The sequence below is a fragment of the Lutjanus erythropterus genome, chromosome 3 (genome assembly GCF_056507025.1).
Source record: "Lutjanus erythropterus isolate fLutEry1 chromosome 3, fLutEry1.hap2, whole genome shotgun sequence".
In the NCBI taxonomy this organism is placed as follows: domain Eukaryota; kingdom Metazoa; phylum Chordata; class Actinopteri; order Lutjaniformes; family Lutjanidae; genus Lutjanus; species Lutjanus erythropterus.
Window position 1 is genome coordinate 42,814,139 of NC_139319.1, and position 22,538 is coordinate 42,836,676.

The 22,538-nt window shown below is 38.9% G+C and overlaps 1 protein-coding gene across 1 annotated transcript in view; it reads right to left on the reverse strand.

The window, feature by feature from the left end:
- Window positions 1-20,272, reverse strand: part of LOC146330823 (uncharacterized) — a 47,739-nt gene extending 27,467 nt beyond the window's left edge. The window contains exon 1 of the mRNA XM_084747564.1: window positions 20,033-20,272. Coding sequence (XP_084603690.1) covers window positions 20,033-20,100 — 68 coding nt within the window. The 5' untranslated portion in view covers window positions 20,101-20,272. The remainder of the gene's footprint in view (window positions 1-20,032) is intronic.
- Between the last annotated feature and the right edge of the window lie 2,266 nt (window positions 20,273-22,538).

Below are 22,538 nucleotides of genomic sequence, written 5' to 3' on the forward strand. Positions count from 1 at the left end.
TTAGTTTGTGAACATTTTGTGAAAGCACTAATGATCATCTCTAAAATATTGTTACTCTATCTGTAAATACCTATATTGAGGTATCTGGTGAACAATATTGTGACATTTGAGTAGGGCTGCAACTAATGATTATTTCCGCCATCGGGTAATGTATTGATTATTGTCCTTTTAATTGATTTGTTGTTCGGTCTATAAAGCTTCAGAAAATTGAGAAACATGTCAATTAGTGTTTCTCAAAGTCTAAGGTGATGTCTTCAAATATCTTGTTTTGTCCATACAACCCAAAGATATTCAGTTTATTGAGAAAAAGAGAAACCAGAAAATATTCACATCTGAGAATCTGAAATCAGACAATTTTGACATTATTTTCCTATAATAGTACTCAAACCAAGTATGCGATTAGCAAAATAGTTATCAATTGTTTTTAATAATCAGTTCATAATTAATTTAATAATCGTTGCAGTTCTATATTTGATTTTGTCCATATCACCGTGCCTGATATATGGACGTCAGCTAGCCTATTTCAAGCCAAATTTCCACTGGCTTTAATGGTGTGGATGAGCAATAGACTGACAGGTAGAGTTAGAACACTGCATGTTCAGTTTAGGCCACTGGCAGGACACTCCAGGTCAGCACATACAATGCTTACTATACAGATGGTCAATATATCAGAGTGTAGTATTAACTAAAATCAAATCCCAGAAACAGATAAACTGTTGGCATTGATTTACATAGACATCACAGAAGCTGAGGCTTGGAAGCTGCTGTTTTCGTTAGTGAGTATAGCAGATTTTCAATCGGTATTTAGTTTGTTCGTGTTAGTAAAAGTCAGTTTTAGTGCCTTGCTAATATTCAGATCCAACATGTCAACTCCATCAATTATTGTGTTTACGGCTGCACGCGAGCCCCTGAATAGGGCAGAGATGGGCTCGCGAGCCGGGGCCGAATCTGACTACAGCTGCAACCGTCAAACACTTGGCTTTAAACTCTGACTAAACGCACATACAGTCTATAGAATCCATAGCCAACATATAACATAAATAATAGTCCATATTATGATAGAGGGTCGCACAAATCATTCTGTAAACCAGGACACACAGGACCAGTATAAGCGGTACTAGGCCGACCAGCCATTTTGGGTGTTTTCACTAGCTAGCTAGCTAACGCTAGCTACCCAGAGGAAAGCAGCTGTGTAATGTTTTACAGACACTCATACAATCACCGAGTCCATAACGCATCTAATAAATACCTTTCACAAAGAGCCGAAGTGCGTCTTTGTTGTTACCGTAAAGTCTTGATTCCTTTTCAGCCTGTAGACATTCGTACCAAATGCAACTGTCTGCTGCGGATTCTTCTTTGCGTGTTTTGGACGACGGGGATACCAACTCTGATGGTCATACTGCCGCCTACCTGTCCGGAGTACGTACAACATGCGCTAGTTAGGCTATTAAAAATACTATAATCTATTCAACACTATAAACGCAGGAATTCCATAATTACTAGAACGGCCATAAGGGTCATTCTGACTTTTGACTTTCCTCTGTTTTCTGTTATGATACCAAATTTAGAGATTAAATAATTTATTCTGTTAGTTTATCCTTTTAAAAATGTAATAACACAAAAATGTAAATTTATTAATATGCATGACATCACATACAGTGAACCATCATGATTAATGATGATGATATTTTTATGCAGGATGATAAACATCAGTGATCTGATTTAAATTTTAGATCAATCTAGAATTACTCAGAGCAAAAAACAGTTAATCATAATATAATATATAATAGCACATTTTTATACCTATGTTATCAGTGGGTATTGTTAGTTTTAGATTTTGAAGGCTTTTAACATGTACTTGTCGGGGACAAAGGTGTTTTCTGTAGAAACAAGTGGGGGTTTCTGGCACAATTTCACCTACTGACAAAGTGCACAGAGAAGAGGAAAAGGAAAAAAAATCTGGGGCAAATCTTTGGCCACACTTGCACTACAAGTGTTTCAGGTGTGACAGAGCAAGTTTTGATATTTTTTAAAAAGTAAGGAAACCAAAACTTTTCATAATTGACATATATTCTGCATATATAAATCCTGTTGAAATGAATAATTTTATTTATTTATTCTTATTTTATTTATTTAATTATTTATTTTTTATTCGTCCCAATTCTCAAGAGAATGTAGAATGAGTGGATCATCATGCAAGACTTGGAGGGTGGTGGAGGTCTATATGGTGGGTGGTCTAATAATTACAATCTTCTCACAGTTATGGGAGGGTGGGGGGCGATGGAGGCTACAGCTCAGAAAGTACAAAGTATTCATCTCAAAAACTACTCAAAGTATTACTTTACTTTTAACCTTTGATGCCACATCATCTCTTCACATCATCTTAACTTGTTAAGGTCTTTAAATTGTGTTGCCACAACGTTTTGTTTTGTTTTTCAGTTGCACATCTTTGTTTTCTTTGGCCTGTTTGTGATCAGATCACCTGATTGGCTACTGAAATGCTGATGAAAGGTTTGGATATTAATTCAAATTAGTGACTAAGCAGATTACATCTTGTAAGGTATATTTAAGTACAAGTAAAAGCACAGACTTGAAAATCTACTCATAAAAGTACAAGTACCCCCCAAAAAACACTTAATTACAGTAATTTGAGTAATTTGTACTTAGTTACTTCCACTCCTGCTTGTGAGTTTACTTTCCCCAGTAGAAATTATTTAAACCAGGCGATCAAACCTCATGTTGTAAAGAAGCATTTAGACCTTTAGGAGGCACTGTAGCACAGTATTTAAATAAGGCATCACAACATGTGCACACACACACACACACACACACACACCTGTTAAAGCACTCTGTTGCCCACAGTATTCGTCTCCTCTTTCAACTAGTGTGATGGAGGAGGTGAGAGAAACTTGAAGACCCTCAACTCTTCCCCTGCTTAATAACCACATCAGTAGACCCCCCCCCAGAACTCATGTTATTGTAATGGTCTTTTGTTGAAAACTTGCTGAGTAATTGGAATGAAGGACTGACAGAATGAAAATTTAGTGCATGAGAGAGCATGTGATGACAATGTGACAAAGATAATACATGCCATGGCGGCACATGCGAATCTTGCAGCGGGTAGCTCCCTCAAATTTTTGACGGTCAACAATTCACATGTTGTCGATCCCACAGCCAGATCTGGCACAAGACTTAACCCAGCTGGGACTTAAGGCTCCTCCTAAGGCTCCTCTTGTCAAATGTCCAGACAGCAACAGGACTCAAGGAAACTAAAAAAGAGGGAGGGGACATTACATCACTATAGGACATTCTATGCCCTGCTTGGTGCCAAGTTTTGGTGCCAGCTTTATTGCGCCAATGGGAGAAGTACACAAAAAAATATCTATGTTGTATGTCCTCCGATAAAAAAAAATGCAAAAAAAAAGAAAGAACACACTTCAGAGAAGAGCATTCTGATTGATTTTTCCAAACGTGTGCATTTGTTAATTTGCCATTGGTCTCCACATAACATGTAAGCTTCTTTTTTACGTTTCCTTGCAGAGACTTGCTCCATCACATTACAGCACTTGACAGGAAAAGCATGTTCCAAGCAGGTGGGACGGAGACTTTATGATGAAATGCAGTCAAAGTTGACGGACAGTGTTTCCCAGATGTTGAACTGTTGTACAGGACTACAACTTTCATTATCAGACCAACCTCAATGGGAAAATGTGCAGGTTGGTCGGAAGTGAATTTATTCTGACTGATGTCATTTTATTGTCAGGTGGTGCCCCCTAGTGGACATAAAAAACTATTGCAGGAGAAGTATAAAGAGCGAGAAAGTCCACATTTAACTTTCACTTTCTAGTCCTGTGCGGAACAAAAAGTAAACTGAAAGTTATTTAAAGTTTTTAGTAACTTAAAGTTCTGTTGATTACTTCCATCGCAAAAGTGACATCACTTCTGTCATGTGACACACATTATGTTACTTTAACCTAAACCACAGTATTTTCCTAAACCTAACAAGAAGTCTTTGTGTCCAAATCTAACCAAATAGCTTTATTGCCTTAGTCTAACCAAAGTGTGACCGTTTTAGAACATAAACTAAATGTGAGTGACATTGCTTCCATCATGTGGCATATGTAACTTAGTTATTTAAACCAAACCACGATCTTTTCTTAACCCTAACCCAGTAGTTTTTGTGTCTAAACCTAACCAAACTGCAAACATTTTATAACATAAACCACGTAATGTCACATGAGCTACATATCGTAGTTAAGGTCCGTTGTGCCTGTCACTATGAATGCTTTCCATTTTGAGAATAACTGACAATCAATCTATTCTGGTGTGTAGGTACGAGAATGTGTCGTTTGTTTAACTGTTGACTGTATAATGATAGATAAATGACCTTGATACCTTGATGGTAAATAGTATCAGACAGTACAGTCTCCTCCAGGATTTTGAAGGCTTCTTTGGGGATTGATGCACTGGAGATTTCAAGGCAGCTTTTCTAAAAAATTGCGATCTATATTGCGTTGTTTTTAGGGATTGCAGGAACAAGTGAAAATGGCCAAAAAAAAAATTGAAATTTTTTAATAAATCTTTAGTTCATTGAGACATACATGTATTGCATCATGTGGGGGTACTTGAAGGAAACTACAACAATTGGTCAAATTTATGGAAAAGTTGCAATCATTGGACAAACTGCAAGGTCGTATAGAATTCACAGGGATTGGTTTAATTTGTGTTAATTGCTGGAATCATTACTGGTGCTAGATTGTTGCCGTTGGACATCATGAAGGGATCTTCATGTTCGGCAGAATCCACCAGGATGTTCGATACTAGCTAATTGGTCCCCTGAACTTGAAGACAAGATAAGTATTTGGCACGAAGGACTCAAAGTCATTGCTTGATCCCAGAACTTTGATGGCAAATTTAGAAATTTTGTGGTTTAAAATTGACCAGCATCAAAATGAAGGCAATACAATCAACCATTTCATCTCAAAGAAACGGCAAACACTAGAGCTGGTTTGTCAGTTGGTTCTTGTCATGTACTATACTTGTCAACACACCTGAATGTGACAGATACCAAAGGTCCCGTGTGAATGCAGCCAAGAACTTCCTAGTGGATAAATAACACTCCTTGCGGGCCAATGAAATCATTAGGTGCTGAATGAAAATCCCAGTGATTATGACAAAGTATTGTATGTCAGCATACATATCATGCCTGGCAAAAACTCATACACACACACACACACACACACACACACACACACACACACACACACACACACACACAAATAGCCTGTGTGGATGCTAGTAGCCTGTCATTAAGCTTGATTAACAAGCAGTAAGGCTGAAAAGAAACTGAAGTGACAAAATGACGTGGAGGGATGTGTGTGTTTGTGTCTGTTTATTTTGGGGGCAGAGGAGGCATACAGAGCGAGGCATACATACAGATGAAAAAAGAAGAAAAAAACTTTCTGTAAAGGAACTAATTTGGAAAACATTTACAACTTTATTTAACTATCAGGGTAATTTATTATGACTATTCAATGAAGGGCTGGAACAAAAAAGAGAAAGTTTCATCTCTTTCATGCTACACACGTATAAAATAGATAATTAAAATCAGAATGGAGTACGGTAAAATATATCACTTGTTCTTGAGAATTGGGGCAAATCTTCAATATCTTCAATTATGCCGAAAAAATATTTTTTTAAAAGATCAAACTCTTGGTTATTAAACCTTGTAACAGGCCAACCTCAGAGAGGTTAAATTTTTTATTAAATGAAGACGTCATTTTCAGCAAACAGTTGACGTCTTAATGCTAATCGAAATATACATTTTTATACCATAATTCTGATTTAGCTTTGATTTAGAAGGGCTACAGAGTTGAGACACAACCCATAGGAATGTTATTTAAAGAATTTGTTAAGTTTACCAGTGTTTGAGCAGTATTCCAGCCTTTTTTTTAAACCAGGAAGTGAGACAGCGGCCCTTAGGGGATGGCTAAACCTTTTTATCATTTTTTTGTGAAGTTGAATTGTTGGAAATCTGGGACACAACTTTAAAAGGCCAACAGTTTCATAAAACTACTACTACAATAGCACATTTTTATACCTATGTTATCAGTAGCTATTGTTGATTTTAGATTTTGAAGGGTTTTAACATGTTTAAATTGCAAATTCTTTTCTGCAACAAGGCTGTTTTCTGGCACAGAGCAAGTTTAGACATTCCGAAAATCAAAACAGACTGTAAGATTTCATAAATTGCATATATTTCATATATATAAATCCTTAAAGAATACAAAAAAGATGTTTTTACTCTTCTCCCAAGAGACTTTGGCAAGAGTTTGATCTGACTGGTTGAAATTAGCCCATGATAGACAGATGGTTCATCCAATCACCTGACAAATGTGTTTTTTTTTAAAGTGCCTGCCCTTTTCCAAACCATTTCTAAAGAGGACTTCCCAGATAGTTCTGTGTTGCAAACAGTCTAGCATGTCGGGTTAGGCATGGCTACAACTGTGGCAAGACTTCCCTGCAAATTTGCAAATGACTGGGTTTACAAGGCTTACAAACATTATATGTGTGTATTTTTCAGTCTAAATGTCCAAGCTTTCAACATGAAACTGGCCTCTCAGTCCAACTATTTTCATGTACAGCACAGAATAAGAAGGTCAAGGAGGTCAACCATGTTCTCACCAAAGTGACGACTGCTAAGTCCTGCAAAACCATGGTGAAATACTAAGTTCTTAAGGAATCGGACAACAAGCTTGGTGGGCTATTCTCTTGGCTAGTGCTGTTGTGTCTGAGGCAAACTAGCTTGTTCCTGGTAAGCTCGCCAGCCACATAGTTTCCCAACAATCCCCACAAACATGAGCAACTGGCTAACTGTAATGGCCAGAGCCTCGGACATTTAAAGCGTATGATAAATTATGTTGGCAATTAGACAAAAACAAAATAGGCCAAAGACTAAAATAATGCTGTGTAATTATGTAATGCACATGTTACATGAGAAAGAAAGAGGAGATGGAAAGAACAGAATGTAATGAAATGACTGTTATGTGGTCATCTGTTTCTGCAATGAGGTTATACTGATGGCCTCTCTTAACCTGAATGTCAGGGGTTGAACTTTATTAGCAACTAGCCACCGCACTGTGTGTGTGTGTGTGTGTGTGTGTGTGTGTGTGTGTGTGTGTGTGCACGCATGTGTGTGTGTGTGTCAGAGAGAGAGATGAGTGAGAGAGACTGAAACAGAGCTTTTATTCATGCTGATGTGCTGTGGTATTAACTTCATGTCAGTTGGGACTCAGCTTGAGTTTCTGTCTGTCCATGTCTCTCACACATGCACAAAAGCCACAATGCCCTACTGTTGCAATGTGGTGCTCTTAATCTGAGCTACACATAGAGTTTACACAATTTATGTGTCTGATTTCATTTATTTCTCGTAGAGCTCAGTGTGGAACTATTTTAGTTCAATTTTCAGTGTCATTCCTAGGAGGGACTCTAAGGTGTTTGATGGATCTGATGTCCACACTTAAACGACTGACATTGCGAATGCTTGGACATATGTAATCGTGTTCAGGATGAACCACATGCTGTGGATTAGCCCTAATGATGTTCCCACTCAACTTGATCCGTGTTTCTACACCCAGACAACATTCCTCTGCTGAGTCATATGAATGACTTAATTAGATCATCTAGATCAAGTGTTGACTTGGACAGTGGATCGACATACTGCCAGGCCCAGGACAGATCTAACACCAGTCAGGTATCTCTCTGAAGGCAAAAGGAGGAGAGGCAGAATGGGGGAAAAGGAGAAAGGAAGAGAGGACTAAGGCCTGAATCAGGCACTGCAGTGAAAGCGCAGCTCTTGCCATTCATTGTGAATGGGAGTTGTGCGTGGTTAGGGCCGTGGGGTGGTGCTGAAAAAGCTGAAGCAGAGTCAACTTTTGGGAAATGCAGTGGTGGTCAGTCATGACCTGGTGATCAGACTCTGTAGTCAGCCTGAAATATCTGTAGAAAACTCAACTGTTCATGACACATATTCTACAGTTGTGTCTTCGTTTGGTCTATTTTGTGTACACTGCGTCAGTGTCTGGGTCTGGCTGCACTTGACGCTGCAAAATAGCAACATGAAGAAGCCTCCTTTGGTCTGTGTCTATGGTGGGTGAGACATGAGGAGGGGGAGGAGACGGTGTGCAGATATTCTCTGATTGTTTTACAGGGGTTATATTTTCAGCTCAAATAACCCCCCCCCCCACCTTCCCCAAATTGCTGCACGATCCTGCAGCATAACACTGCAGCACCTGATTCACTCTGAATGAGGTCTAATAAAAGAGCGAGGCCAGGAAGAGAAATGGACAGTGGGCAGTGAAGAAGAAAGTCCGTGGGACAAAGTGGAAGGCTAAAAGGCCATGACACTGTACCTGAAGGAGTCAGGCGCATGTTCTCAAATTTAAAGACCCCCTCTGGTGAAAGTCATGTTTTTAACCTTGCTAACATGTGCATATGGTGTTTTTCATGTGTTATAAGACATAACATGAGAGAAATAAGTAGTACACACAATGTCTGAGCACTTCTTGCTGTGAACTTGCAGTGAGCAAGGGCAGTCTCAAACAAAAAAAAAAACAGATTCAGTTCAGGCTGAGTATATGATGTCACAAACCTAAGGAACCAATCCTGTTAATCGATTTCAGTGGTGCTGCACATATCACCAGCAGCGATGCTCATCTCACAGGAGAAGCCGACTGAAGCTTGTTACCTTAATTAGCAAAACAGAGGAGAAACCAGATGTAGCTACTTACGGGTAAGGGGGGGTTTGTGTGGAGAGGCGGGGACTATTTGTATATTCATAAATCCTTGAATACTAAATGCAGGCAAGGTGCAGAGCTATAGACCCTTTTCCAGTTCATAAATAATGAGCAAGCTGGGAGTGCAACAAAAATATGGCGGACCTCAACAACTTGTCAATGGGCGCTGCAAATGCGAGCAGTTTTGATCACATCCTCAGTCCAGTCAACACATTCAATAGCTTGCAGCCATAGACACCGCCAACTGCACCGCCACAGCGATCATGACCCTGTTGTAATCCTGCACAACTTGAGTCGAGCAGTGGAATATCGATTCTAACAGCTGTACATGCAACAACCAGTCATTTTGGTGATTTTGGTGCTCGTAAACCGTCTAATTCAGTAATTATACTTTGATAATTCGTCTGTTTGACTGGGGGAGACCAGTGCATCCGCTTTTTGATGACGTCGACTGTAGAAGGGTTTATATGTAAGCCTTACAGAGCATTTTACTGTCTCTCCTGGGAGATACAATTGTAACACTTAACACAAATTCAGCCAATCCCAGAGAATTCTGCACGACCTTCCTGTCATTGCAACTTTGACCATTCATTGTAGTTTCACCCCATGCTAAAATCTAACATGTGCGTCTCATGAACCCCCTCAATGTTTTATTATTTACCATTTTGTTGTATTTTCATTGTTTTCATTTTGGTACTGAAGAGATTTTTCATAGTTATTTTGCTTCTTTGTGGAATACCCCCAAGTGAACTTCTTCATTTACATTTGTTAGAATTTAACAAAAGAGAAGGTTAGGTACAACATTTAGAACAGTGTGCTTCCATTCTCCCTGGAACAAGCTGTCGATTTTTAATGAATTACACAAAAAATAATTAAAGAATTAAAATTTGCAATTTTGTTTTTTGTTTTTTTGCAATCTTCACTTGGTCCAGCAAATTTCTTTGCAAAACAAGCAGCTTAAAAACATCACAACATGCATCATAATTTTTAAAGAAAAGCTGCAAAATCCTGGAGGAACTGATTTTATATTATTTGACACATGACTGGAGAGCAACTATAAAGTGTTCTAAATAAGTGACAATTTTGAAAAGTTTGGACTGATTTTTACAACTGAAATTACATATTTGTTATTACACAGAGAATAAGGTACCAAAAAAGGCATAAATTATTATATCGGTTCAAATTTGAACAGTACCCAACCCTTGAAGCCTGTAGCACCTACACTGTCTTTACTTCACAGGGACAGGTGGTATGTTGTGTCAGACCAGACGTCCATCACAGCTAGTAGAAACTTATGAAACACGTGAGCACCAGATGCCAAAACAACAATCATCAAAATACTTAAGACTGGTTCACCTCTGAGGGTCAGATCAGGTCAAAGACCCTGCATGAGTTGTCTAATTGTGTCCCTGAGATTTATAGACCACTTAACTGCTGGCACTTCTCAGAAGGGCCTGGGCCATGGGGTCATCTAAACAGCACATTTAGAGGAGGAGTTAGAAAGTTGGTATGTGTGTGTGTGTACCAGTGATCTCATTTGCCATCACAGTGAGAGCCAGTTCAGGTTTTACGGTCAGTCCTCAGTTCTTAAAGAGGGGTTTGGAGTTAAGTATAGTTTAGTTTAAAGAAAACAAAATCATTTACAAATGAAAGTTGGATAAAACGTTATCATTAGATTCAGGATTAGATTTGGAGAAGGGGCTAAGTGACCAATGGGAGGTCCTAACAAGAAGAGAAGAAAGAACATGTGTTTATGTGTGTCTGTCCAGAGGAGTTTATCACGCTGTCAGAGTGGATTACATGAAATTCTGACTAGAAGTCAATCTGCTTTCCGCTCAGCATCTCAAATCAGCCAATCATATCTCCTACAGTGGAGCAGCTACAGCACTGTTATCATTGTAGTTGACTCACAGTCCAGCAGCTACTGGCATTTGTGCAGCGAAATCTTTCACAAATGGAAAGTGCCAAAATTGGCAGAAATGCTCCTTGGGGATTGTTCTTAAGCCATGCAAAAATTAAGGATGCCACTCCAAAATGAATTAATGTTGCTATCATATATATATTCTATCTATTATTAATCACCAATTATTTTGATAATTGATTAATTGGTTTGAGTAATTTTTCAAGAAAAAAGGCCAAAGTCTCGGCTTCTTAAATCTGAATAATTTTGGGGTTTCTTATTCGTCTATGACAGTAAAGTGAAGATATCTGAGTTGGCTATTAATTGATTACTGAACTGATTAATCGACTATGAAAATAATTGTTAGCTGCAGCCCTACATCAAACATTGTTGACCACAGAGAAGCCCAGTGTGTAACCCTGGAGAGGCTAATACGCTTCTGCTATCACCTGGGTGTTCAACAGGGGGCCTGCGACCCATAGGGGGTCCTCAGAGTTACTGCAGGGGGTCTGCCAAATTATTGTTTGATAAAGTTTTTTGTCTCAAAGTACAGATTAACATCAATTCAACATATTATTGGCAAAGATAAATCAGAATATTTGTCAAAATAGAAAAACACAACATTGACAAATGCTACTCACAAATCCTCATGAGCTAACCTGCTACTTTTTCAGGTACATGGCCTGAAAATTGTTAAAGACCCCTGCTCTACCATATTTTAACAATTCAAAGAAAATCAAATCTGCCTCCTGAGCTCTGGGCTGCCAAGACACACGCAGAAGATTTCTAAAGCTTCCAAACCATTACGCTATTCAAGAAAACATAACAACTATACCATTATGACAGAGCTGTCGTAGAGTCATGTGCAGTCACTCTGCTGGTACTTCACTAATGACTGTACATTTTGAGTTTGAAAAATAAATTACACTTTTATGCTAACATTATCCTGCTGGATTGGAAAGCCTAGCATCATTAATTCTATGATGTATTATTACCTCATCTTGTTATTTTCATACGAGACCCTCAGGTAACATGGCATTAACAGCACTGGGTTTCCCATTTCTTTGCTTTAGCAGGTCCCTTAATTCCACTGCTGACACTGTTACAATGACAGATTTTCTTTTAGGGATCTCAGAAAGCAGAGTGTCAAACTCCAAACTTGTAGAATTCTTTTTTTTTTTTTTTTTAACTCTTTGATGGTATTTTCATGAATGAAGACTTCCTGACAAATGGGGCAGGAAGTGGAGCCTTATATGATGTCACTGTGGTGGCCTCATGAATGTGCACTCAAATATGCACAGGTGGATCATTTACATTGAAATTACAAATGTTTGGCGAATCTAACACGGCATGTTCATACGAGATAAAAATGCACAAATGTCTTTGCATGAGACCCATTGATCGTAAAGTGTTATGGTTAACTGCAGTTTACATTTAGTGTGTTTTAAGCAATGCAGTGGCCTAAAATTGCTATATACAATAGCAAAGGACTGTATTCAGTTCCTGATATCAGTTCATAGTTAAAAAAAAAAAAAAAACTTTATTTCAAGGCCAAAATTATCAAAATCAGCCCACTGCAAAAATGATAAAGTTGAAAGAAAAACAATTCAAGGCCACTTACCTCAATAGATTTGTTTGTTTTGCAACTCAAACTCTTAATTTAACAGGTTGATATGGATAATTTAAGATAATTTATTTTTCTTCTTTTTTTGATAAACTTGAACATTTGAGTTCTATTTCAAAAATTGCTGAGTGAACTCATTGAAGTGAAAGTGGGTAACGGTTAATGATATAATATTTTCAAATACAACCATTTTATGTTCAAACACACATCTAATGAGAAATCAGGTTCATAGCTCAATGTGAACTATTTTTGACATTTTTTTGAGGGGGGGTGTTCTGAACCTCAAGTTTATCTAAAAAAAAAAAGAAAAGTAAAAAAAAAGTATTTTCTTAAGTTTATTTCAGAACTTAAGAGACTGATTTTGATTTAAAACTCAAAAATCTAGCTAGGACAGTTGCCTTGAAATGTATAAAAATCCATGATTTCATTTTCAGTTAAGTATATCATCAATCAAAAGTTTTAGTTTAATATACACAAAAGAAAGAACTAACTTCTTAGAATTTCTAAAGTTTTTGCTACTTATTACAACTAACTAATATGAGCATTTGGTTTTACAGTGCAGACTTTAAAGACTTCTAATTGTACTAGTGATGTCGCTGAGTGTTATAGATTGTCTTTGGAAGCTCTAAATGAAATTTTGAAAATGAAACTTTGTCATTGCTCAAGTGCTCTGTGGGTCTCTCCCCCCCTCCTCCCTGTGTGTCAGGTGAGACGCCTACTATATTCTCTGTCTCATGACCGACATCCCAGAATGTCTGAGCAGGACCGGTGTGAGCGGCTGCTGGTCGTAAAGCTGTCTATGATTTGTAGCACTGCTGTCACGGGGATCCCTCTCCTCTCTCGTGGACAAGTGACACCACACTCACTCCTCTGCAATCTATGAATATTTTTACTTCAGACAGCAACCAGCAGCAGAGTTCAGTGGCCTGATGGCCTGGAGACGGTCAGTAAACTTTAGAGTTTGCTGTTAGCTAGCCTATGTAATCGTGCTACAGGTATGTCCTTGATCTGACACATGACGCGCACACACACCAGCAGATCAGATCATGTTAGCAGCATCATTGCCATAGTCACAGGGACACTTCTAGATACAGGTGAGCTAATCTCTATATATGTGAAAGCAGAATCTATAGGCAACAGGAAAGGTTTTGGTATCGCAAGTCTTCTGATTTCTGTTTGTAGTCCTGTTGTAGCCAGAGTAGTGTTGCTTTTGAGACTGGACTGGACTGTAAACACTGACGGGCACTTGAAGGAGGAAGTCTTGGCCTGGGTATCTGTTTTCAACATATCTGCTGGCTAAAACAGAACCCACAAAACATTGGCTGTTGCCCTTAGAGGATAAATTGTCATCAGATGACAGCTAAAGACAGAGGTGGGGCGTTTTAAAAGTCACAAGTAAGTCTCAAGTCTTTGCACTCAAGTCCCAATGTGACACAGACAAGTCCAGAGCCAAGTCCAAAGTCAAGACTGAGAAGTTCCGAGTCAAGTCCCAAGTTCTAAGCTTTGAGTCTTGAGTCTTACACAAGTCATTATGCATTTGTCACCATATGTAATGCATTTTTACAAGAGCCTTAACTTACTGTTGTTTGTGCAACTTTAAATTTCAAACAAAAATGGAAGCTGTTGTGTCTCCTCTGTAACTGTAAAAATTTGGGTCTGGGGAATTAAGCGTTAACTTGCTGAGAATGAAATAATGAGTAGTGTTAACGTTGATTGAGTCAGAAGAAGAAGGGAAATGAACTAATTTGCGGACTCACACTTTTTAAATAACAGACTTTTTAATATTTGGACTTGAGGGAAAGTATTAAGTATTTTCAAGCCAAAGTGTCCAAGTGAAGTCTTGACCTACATATCTAGATATCTGCTGGCTGCACCAGAACCCCAAAACACAGCCAATGACAGAAGAGGGAGCAAGGAAGTCACAAGTCTTTTCACTCAAGTCCCAAGAGATATCTGCTGGATATACACTGGAACACCCAAACACTGGCTGCTGCCCTCAGAGGCTAAATTGTTGTCAGATGATAGCCAATGACAGAGGTACGACCAAGCCATTGATTTAAAAGTCACAAGTAAGTCTCAAGTCTTTGCGCCCAAGTCCAAAGTCAACATAGGCACATCCTGAGTCATGTCCTAAGTCAAGACTGAGAAGTCCCAAATCAAGTCCCAAGTCTTAAACTTTAATTACTTAATACTTAAATTACTGTTTTGCAGTTTAATTTAGATGCTCATTCTATATGCGGCTTACAGAGCATTTTTACAGAAAACCCTGCTGTTCACTCAGCACCAAACCACCTGCTGAATACTGCTGATTTTGCAGTCATGTAGTTCATTTGCTCATACCGCTGTGTAAGAATCATGTATGACTCATGCAAACATCATAATATGATCAACACAGAGATAAAACTCATAAGTGGGCATAATATGTGCACAGGTCGTCCTCAGCTCTGGTCATGTAGTAGGTAGTTGTCCAACCATCTTAGGTCCAACATAGTTAGCCTAGCTTAGCATAAACACTGGATTCACTGATTAACATGTAACATCTGGTTTGTTTAATCCATCAAAAAATTACATGTAAAAACAACAAGTTTTGGTTTTCATAGGGGTTATGTACTGAACTCACTGCACTTGGCCAAGACAGTTCCAGCAAGCAACAGCTTGTAAAACCATAACTGCTGCCTATATCCTAATGCCTCATAATGGAAGACATGAGGCCGGGATTCATTTCATCTTTATTTGCTCACATGCTGTATATAAAACATTTTGCTGACTGTTCCTGGCCACAGCCCAATATGTCATCATCTCCATGTGTCCTGGTAGAAACAGTAGAAAAGATGACGTACACAGGCACACATGACACATCCGAGAATAGAACTGGCAGCAGTGAAGTACGACGTATGCAAACCTAGACAGTATCGTGACAGGGAGCGAGTGTTAAATCACGCTGTGCTTCCCACATACTATTTATACCATATACAGTGTATATACTGGCAGAGGGCTGGGAGGAATCTTTCATCATTAGATAATTATGATGTTGGTTTCTTTGAATGACACAAAATATACTGGGCAGCCATTTATGGCTTTATGGGGGGGGGTGTTATCACGAAACATACTATGTGGCACGGAATAATATGGCATATTTAAGGTCATGCAGTATTGTACATGTATACAGTACAAATAGATAATTCTGTAGTGCTTATTATTTAATGACCAGTTCTGGAGTAAAACAAAAAAGTAAATATTTCACAATAAAACTGAAAAAGCAGCAAGAATTATAATTAATAACACAATAATTGTAAACTAATCGGTGAAAAGTTTCCACCCCAATATATAAGTCCTGCCACAAGGGGCTTCTCATTAAAAAATCACAAAAGATGAGGTCGTGAAGCATCATGGGATCATGGGAGTTTTTGTCTTCATAGTTAAACAACTATGTTTGCAGGTGAAAATCTATCTGACATGACATCGGAGAAATTATGTTCATCAATGAGGCATTGCATTTAAGTTTTATTCGTGTCATGTTTAGTCATGTTTGCCAACTCCTGTCTATCCCTATCCGTAATGTATCTGATGTAGTTGTTTGAAACAATTTTGGTAACACGAGGACACAACCACAACGTAGGTATAGTGTTTTTTGACATTTAACGTGGGAGTGTTACATATTATAGATTTTAAAAAAGTGTGCCACAGGGAGGCTGTTTAGCTCAGTTGGTAGAGCGTCCGCCCCATACATGGAGACTGTCAGTCCTCTGCAGCAGCCACTGGTTTGACTCCCACCTGTAGCCCTTTACTGCGTGTCATCCCCTCTCTCTTCATCTCCCTTTCCTGTCTACTCTTCAGCTATACTATCAAATAAAGGCAAGAACCCCCCCCCCCCAAAAAAAAAACAAACAAAAAAACAGTGTGCCACAAGTGTGAATGGAATAGAACTGGTGTTTGGAACACACTGAGCATTGTGATTGGAGTGGAAAAATTAGATTCAACTGCAGGAGGTTTTTACTTGTCTCTGCTGTGACAGTGAAATCTATTGTAACTGACCTCTGGGAAGGAAGATGTCAACTGCAAAGCTACAAACTTTTCAGAGCCACCTAGCTACAGTTTGATGCTTATGTTGCTTGTCAGTGGATTCGGAGAAGGTTCATAAAGGTGCATTTACTACTTTGAAGAGTAGAACAGAAGACTGGTATGGATTTTCCATCGTGGGAGGGGTAGCTGCACTGAGAAATTCCGTGAACGGTGACCAAGTAGTCGAGCTGCACGAACATTGTGCGAGTGGCTTTCCTCCACACTGCACAGAAAGGTCAACTTGTTTACCTTGATGACCTGTTGGAAGTGTGTTAGTCACAAGCCAGATGTTGCCAGCAGCCATTTTCATCTCACTGTAGCTGTTACTGTGCCATTGTACTGCAATATTTACAGCTGATCTGCAAAGATGGTGACAAACACATTGCATTTCCTTCACAATAAAAGCATCTTACTGGTTAATGAGTGGAAAGCTTCTAGTGTGAAGCAGCAACAGTGTGACACCACACTGTGATATGGCTGAAAGTGGTCATTAATCAGTAAAATAAGGCAGATATGTGAAAGTACAAACAGAAACACAAGAATGAAACTCAAATAAAATCTAATCTGTATGTGGATATGTTGACGTTAGATGTAAATGCATGCATGGGATCAGATTAGCCGGAACACATTTGGAGGCTGTCACATAGGCTGACATAGTAATCAGAGTCCAGCAGATGTAATAGATACAGATATGTGAAAGTACAAACAGAAACACAAGAATGAAACTCCAAACCACAGGTACCCCACTTAAACACATGACATTAAAATGTAATCTGTATGTGGATATGTTGACATTAGATGTAAATGCACGCATGGGATCAGATTAGCTGGACCACATTTGGAGGCTGTCACATAGGCTGACACAGTAATCGGAGTCCAGCAGATGTAATAAAACTCTGTACAGTGTTACAACATTGATATAAGCAAGTTGAAAGGACACCAAACTCTTCCTCTTCCAGCTAGCTTAAGCAAGCCTATCAAAAGGTACAAGTAGCAGCAATCGCTAGCAAGTCATTAACTATTTCTATTGACAAGTCCACCAGCTGCGTCCAACCCATTTTCATATCCGATCACAATGCTAACACAGTTGAGAGCACAGTTTCATACCCAGTGTAAATGCAAAAAGCCATGGATTGGATGTCATCATCCAGGTAGCATATCCAGATACAGGCCACATGTTAATACCAGGTGTAAACTGAGCTAGGAATTAAAGCACAAGCTACAAAAGCATTGAGAGCTGAACACAAAGAGACTTTTAGAGACCGAGCTTTCTCTTAGTTTAACCACCAAGGAAACACATGGGCCTTTTCCACCAGCACTTTTGGCCGTGCTGAGCCAAACCATACCGTGCCAGACTGCATTTCCATTACCACTTTCAGCACACTGTGCAGTGCAGAGGGGCCGAAGTGAGCCCAACCCACCTCCAAGCTGTAGTGACAACTTGCAGGTCTCAATCAACCCATAACAAGCATCCTTTACTTCCGCTCAGACAAGTGAGTGTTGTGATACTGAGCTTGTGTGTGCAGCAGAGCGGAGAGGAAGACATTTCCTAAAGTCTCTTTATGTTCAGCTTTCGGTTATTTGTAGTTTCTGACAGAAACTTTATGTTTTGAAATGCAGTTTCTCTCCTGTGTTGCTGTTAGAACTTTCAGGTGTCTGCATTATTTTACCGTTTTATATTCACTTTCAGTTGTGTCAGAGACATGTTAAGTTACTGCTGATGAAACCCCTGAATAAAGACATTTCCTGTTTGTACTGCTTCACAATCAAAGTGTTAAAAAAAAAAATAACTGGGGCACTCCCATGGATCAGTTGGTAGAGCGTGTTCTCCATGTACTGAGGGCGTTGGTCCTCTGCAGTCCTCACCAGTTCAATTCCTGTCTGTGGTCCATTTGCTGCATGCTATCCCCCCTCTCTCTACCCCCTTCCCTGTCCTATCTTCAGCTGTCACTGTCTAAAATAAAGACAAAAAGGGCCCCAAAAAATCTAAAAAATAAAAAAATAACAACAGGGGACTTTTATTGTGAAGAATTTAAGGAAACAGTATGTTTATCCCAGAGATGTATATGAATGGTTTATCAACTGCTTCACAGGCTGCAGTGGAAATGAATGTCATCACAGCTTGGCTTGGCATGGTGTGGTTAAAACAGACCAACCAAGATCAAGAAAACAAAAACCCTTATGTTAGACCAGGAGTCAGCAACCTGCAGCTGCGGAGCTGCAAGCAGCTCTTTGGCACGTCTCCAGTGGCTCCCTGTGATGAAAAATTATATAGTAATGAATAATGTTTTTGTTTTTAAACATAATCTTTGAAAAATAGATTTTTGAAAGTTTTGAAAATTTTTTATCATCTACCAATCTTTTGTTTAGAGAATTTGTCTTTTATATCAAGTTAAATCTTTGCATTTTTAAGACCCCAAAAGTGTACTTAAAAAAATACTGTGCAAATTCAGTCAAGTGAAAGTGACTGATGGGTAATTTTTGAATATTTTTAATTTAAACCATTTAATTTTCATACACCAAAATAATGACAAATAATTGGGATTAATTTATGAAATTTCAAATTCATTTCTAAACATAAGACTTTGAGCATTTACGTTTTCTTGAGTCATCTGAGCTTTTTGAAAGTGATTCTTAATTTACCAACTATAAAAACATGTAGCCTATACACCAAATTATTTAAAAAAAAAAGTTGTTAGACTGTTGCTTTTAGGTAGTAGACTAATAGACAGATTAATTAAGAATGTAACAGACAAAGCTACAGTTGTGTCACTATGAGATTGTGTCGGTGTTCTGCCCAAGTTTGTGTCTGAAATCCAGTTTGTGTTTGGCCAAAAATCAGCATTATCTGGACTGAAATCAGCGGTGACATTAGCATCATAGCTTCTTTAAGTGATACATATTTTTAACTGCTGCTGACAATCAGTACTGAAGTGTGTTTGTGTGTGTGTTTGTGTGTGTGTGTATCAAAGAGAGGGAGAGAGAATGTTAAAGCACGCTGACAAGCAGCAGCCCATGGGATAAGGCTTCAAGATTACAGCTGTCTACACCAAATGAAAAATTATCCGTCTCTAAAAACACATGTAAATGATACAGGGAAAACACAAACTTCACTGTGCTACACATAAAATAACTCACTGCCACGTTTTCTGTTCCACCGCTTGAGTCTTTCGATGCACATCCATTAACACATCGCACAAACTGTAATGTAAACAATTGATAGAAAAAAATACTAGCCAAGGCTATTGATTATTAAGCTAGAGTGATCAAATTCAAATCCAACCTCTAGTTGTTAAGTTATGACTTTCGAAACACAACTAATAATTTAAAAAGTGTGAGTATGAGTAAGTGGCATGCATAAAGAAATCCATGCAAAAGTGGAACTGGGTTAGAAGGTCAATGGGATGTGCACTGGTGTAACTGATAATCAGATTTATAGACTAATTTATAGGGAAACGGTTGACATAAACATCCAACTTTTCAGTCATTTAACTTCCTAATAGTCAGAAATTCAAAAATAACACATATTGCTGAATTGCTTTCTATTTCAAAACACAAAATTACATGGAAATTAATTCCTTTTAAACATATAAGAGGCTTTTACTTTGCTAAACTGAGCAGGCTCTTCTCTTAGCGAGCCGTGTTACTCACTGACGAGCAGCTTTCGTGAGGTCGGTGCTGGTCCTCAGAGCTCGCTTCTTCCTGTTGGTCTTCTGCATCTCCAGAGCGCTCCTGGGAAAAACCTGGACAACCCCCGGCAAAGATCCGGCGATTACGGTTCGAAACGAAAAAGAGGAAAAGGAAAAAAGAGCAGAGGCTGAAGCGCAAAAGAAGAGAGGAGTAGTCCAAAATGTGAGACCGTCAAAGGCCTGCCTGCCTGCACCGTCTACACAATCAGCCGCCGCTGCTCCGTGTGCAGCCGGCACAGCACAAGTTGGAAGTGTTCTGACCTTGCTCCTGCTCTTCTTCCCTACTGCCTCTCTGGCATTCCACACATTACCCCCTTCCCCCTGTATCACAGAGACACACAGAAGCAGTGTACGGAATTTTTATTACCCCCCTAAACTGTCAGATATACATGCCTAAAGTAACAGCATCTACATTAACGACAGTTCAAATCTAATATGTCTTGTTGCAGTTTATAGAACAAACAGGCTGAAGCTGTGACAGATTCACTTTAGAGCTGCAGGATAACATGAACAGCACACTGATCATACTCCAGCTGAACTCCTCTATAGATTAAACTGTATTTATTTACTCTAAGATTCATTTGGTCAGTCAGTCTAGGGAGCATCCGGGGTTAGCCCTTTTACTGGACGGTCCGGTAGGAATTACTGGGTCACACAAGTCACAGCTTCAGAGTCTCCGGTTTCACCAGACTGCTGATTCAGAAGCGGTATGGTGAAGCGTGGGGGGGGGACAGTGAGGGGGAAGACAAGCTGGAATGATGTAAGAAGATAGAGCGACATCCAAGAAGAAAGAGGGGTGTATTTTGGGGGAGTGAAAGGGAAAGGAGGAAACACCCAACTGTGATCAGACTGTGCAACAGAAACAATATAATTGTGTTGTTGTCGAGGTAGAAAACGATCTGACACAGCGTGGAGCACCAAAGTGTTTTTCCAGTGGCTTTAGAAGCTACTACAGACAGTATTGTGTAAATCAGTTCACAGGTTAAAATGAGCTACTTCAGTGGTTCTCAGACTTTTTTCAAGTATGCCCCATTTCAGAAGCTGAAAAAGTTTGCACCCCCCCTACCCCACAATTTTTATCAATTACTAACAATAACCGAGCCTTTGCAAAGCCCCTCCCTCCTTAGTTACTGTTGCTACGCCTGCCAAGCTTTTCATTCTCACACTGCATTTATGCATTTATGCAGTTTACGGTGAATATGGTGGCAGATTTAACATTGAAATTGGGAGTAATTGTTGAAACATGAGGACTTTGAATCCTTAGAGATGAAAACAAAAGCAGATTCTCATTTCAGCTGACGATGGTGGATTTTGTCGACTATAATGATGAGCAGAATTCAGAAGTGTAGCTGGCTGATGTAAGCTAATCCTATCACATTTTAAAACAAGAACCCTGTGAAAGTGTATAATGTAAAGTTTTTGACAGCTGTGTTCATGATATAATGTTAATGCTAAAAGACTGAGGCTAAAGCTAGCTTACATCTCAGTAAAAACTGGTCAGATGGTGAAATACAGCAGGTATATCTACATGATAGATGACAGAAATACATTCATTAACATAGGAAAAGGAAGCACAGGGACGCGACTAGTGCAGCGGACTGATTGCAGAAGATAACCAGGATAAGAGCTAAGCTAACCTGGCTTAAACCTGAAACAGTGAGCCAGAGAGGTGCATCATCATTGGCCCACTTTGATTCTGCATCAGCCCCAAAATTCACACCGAAGAAGGTGGAATCAGAGAGTATTTTTTTTAAGAAATCAAACCAATTCATCCATTTGAATTAAGATAGCAATTAATTAATTAATTAATGATTGATTAATGATTGATTAATAATCAATTAATGCAGCTCTTGATTAGATGGTGAGTAGGTGAAGTAATTGGAAAAAAAAGAAGAAAGATGAGAAGAAAGTTGAGTTATGGGTCTTCTAATGTCTTTTCATTTTACCTGATCAATAACTTAACTATTTTTATTAACGGGCCCCTGGTCTCCTGTCATTTTGTTAAAGTGACACCCAGTCAGAACAAGCTGAGTATCTCTGGTGCAAAGTGACAATAAATGTGTGTTCACAGTTTGTCCACAGAAACATGATATTAACCACCCAGACACACTGGATGATTCACTCAGAATGATGAAAAAGTGAGCCCTAAAAGAGGAGCCAGAATATTTTCACAACTAATGCAGTGGATTTAGGATTTGCTTTGAACGAAGCCAGAGGTGGTGATTGTTGAACAGTGGAAAAACAAACTAAAATTTTTAGGTTTTTATTATCAGTAGTAGTGTTTTTTTGTTTTTTTTCCTTGTTAAGAAAAATGTTAAGCTGTAATCGGGTTCAGGCTGAAATATGCAAATGAATGACGAGTTCAAGTCAGGTTCAGACACCTCTGGCCTTTTTGGGCTCAACTTTTCAGACCCAATTAAAGTTCTAGTTTGAGGTGTGTTTTACGAACAAGCCGCACATTTTATTAT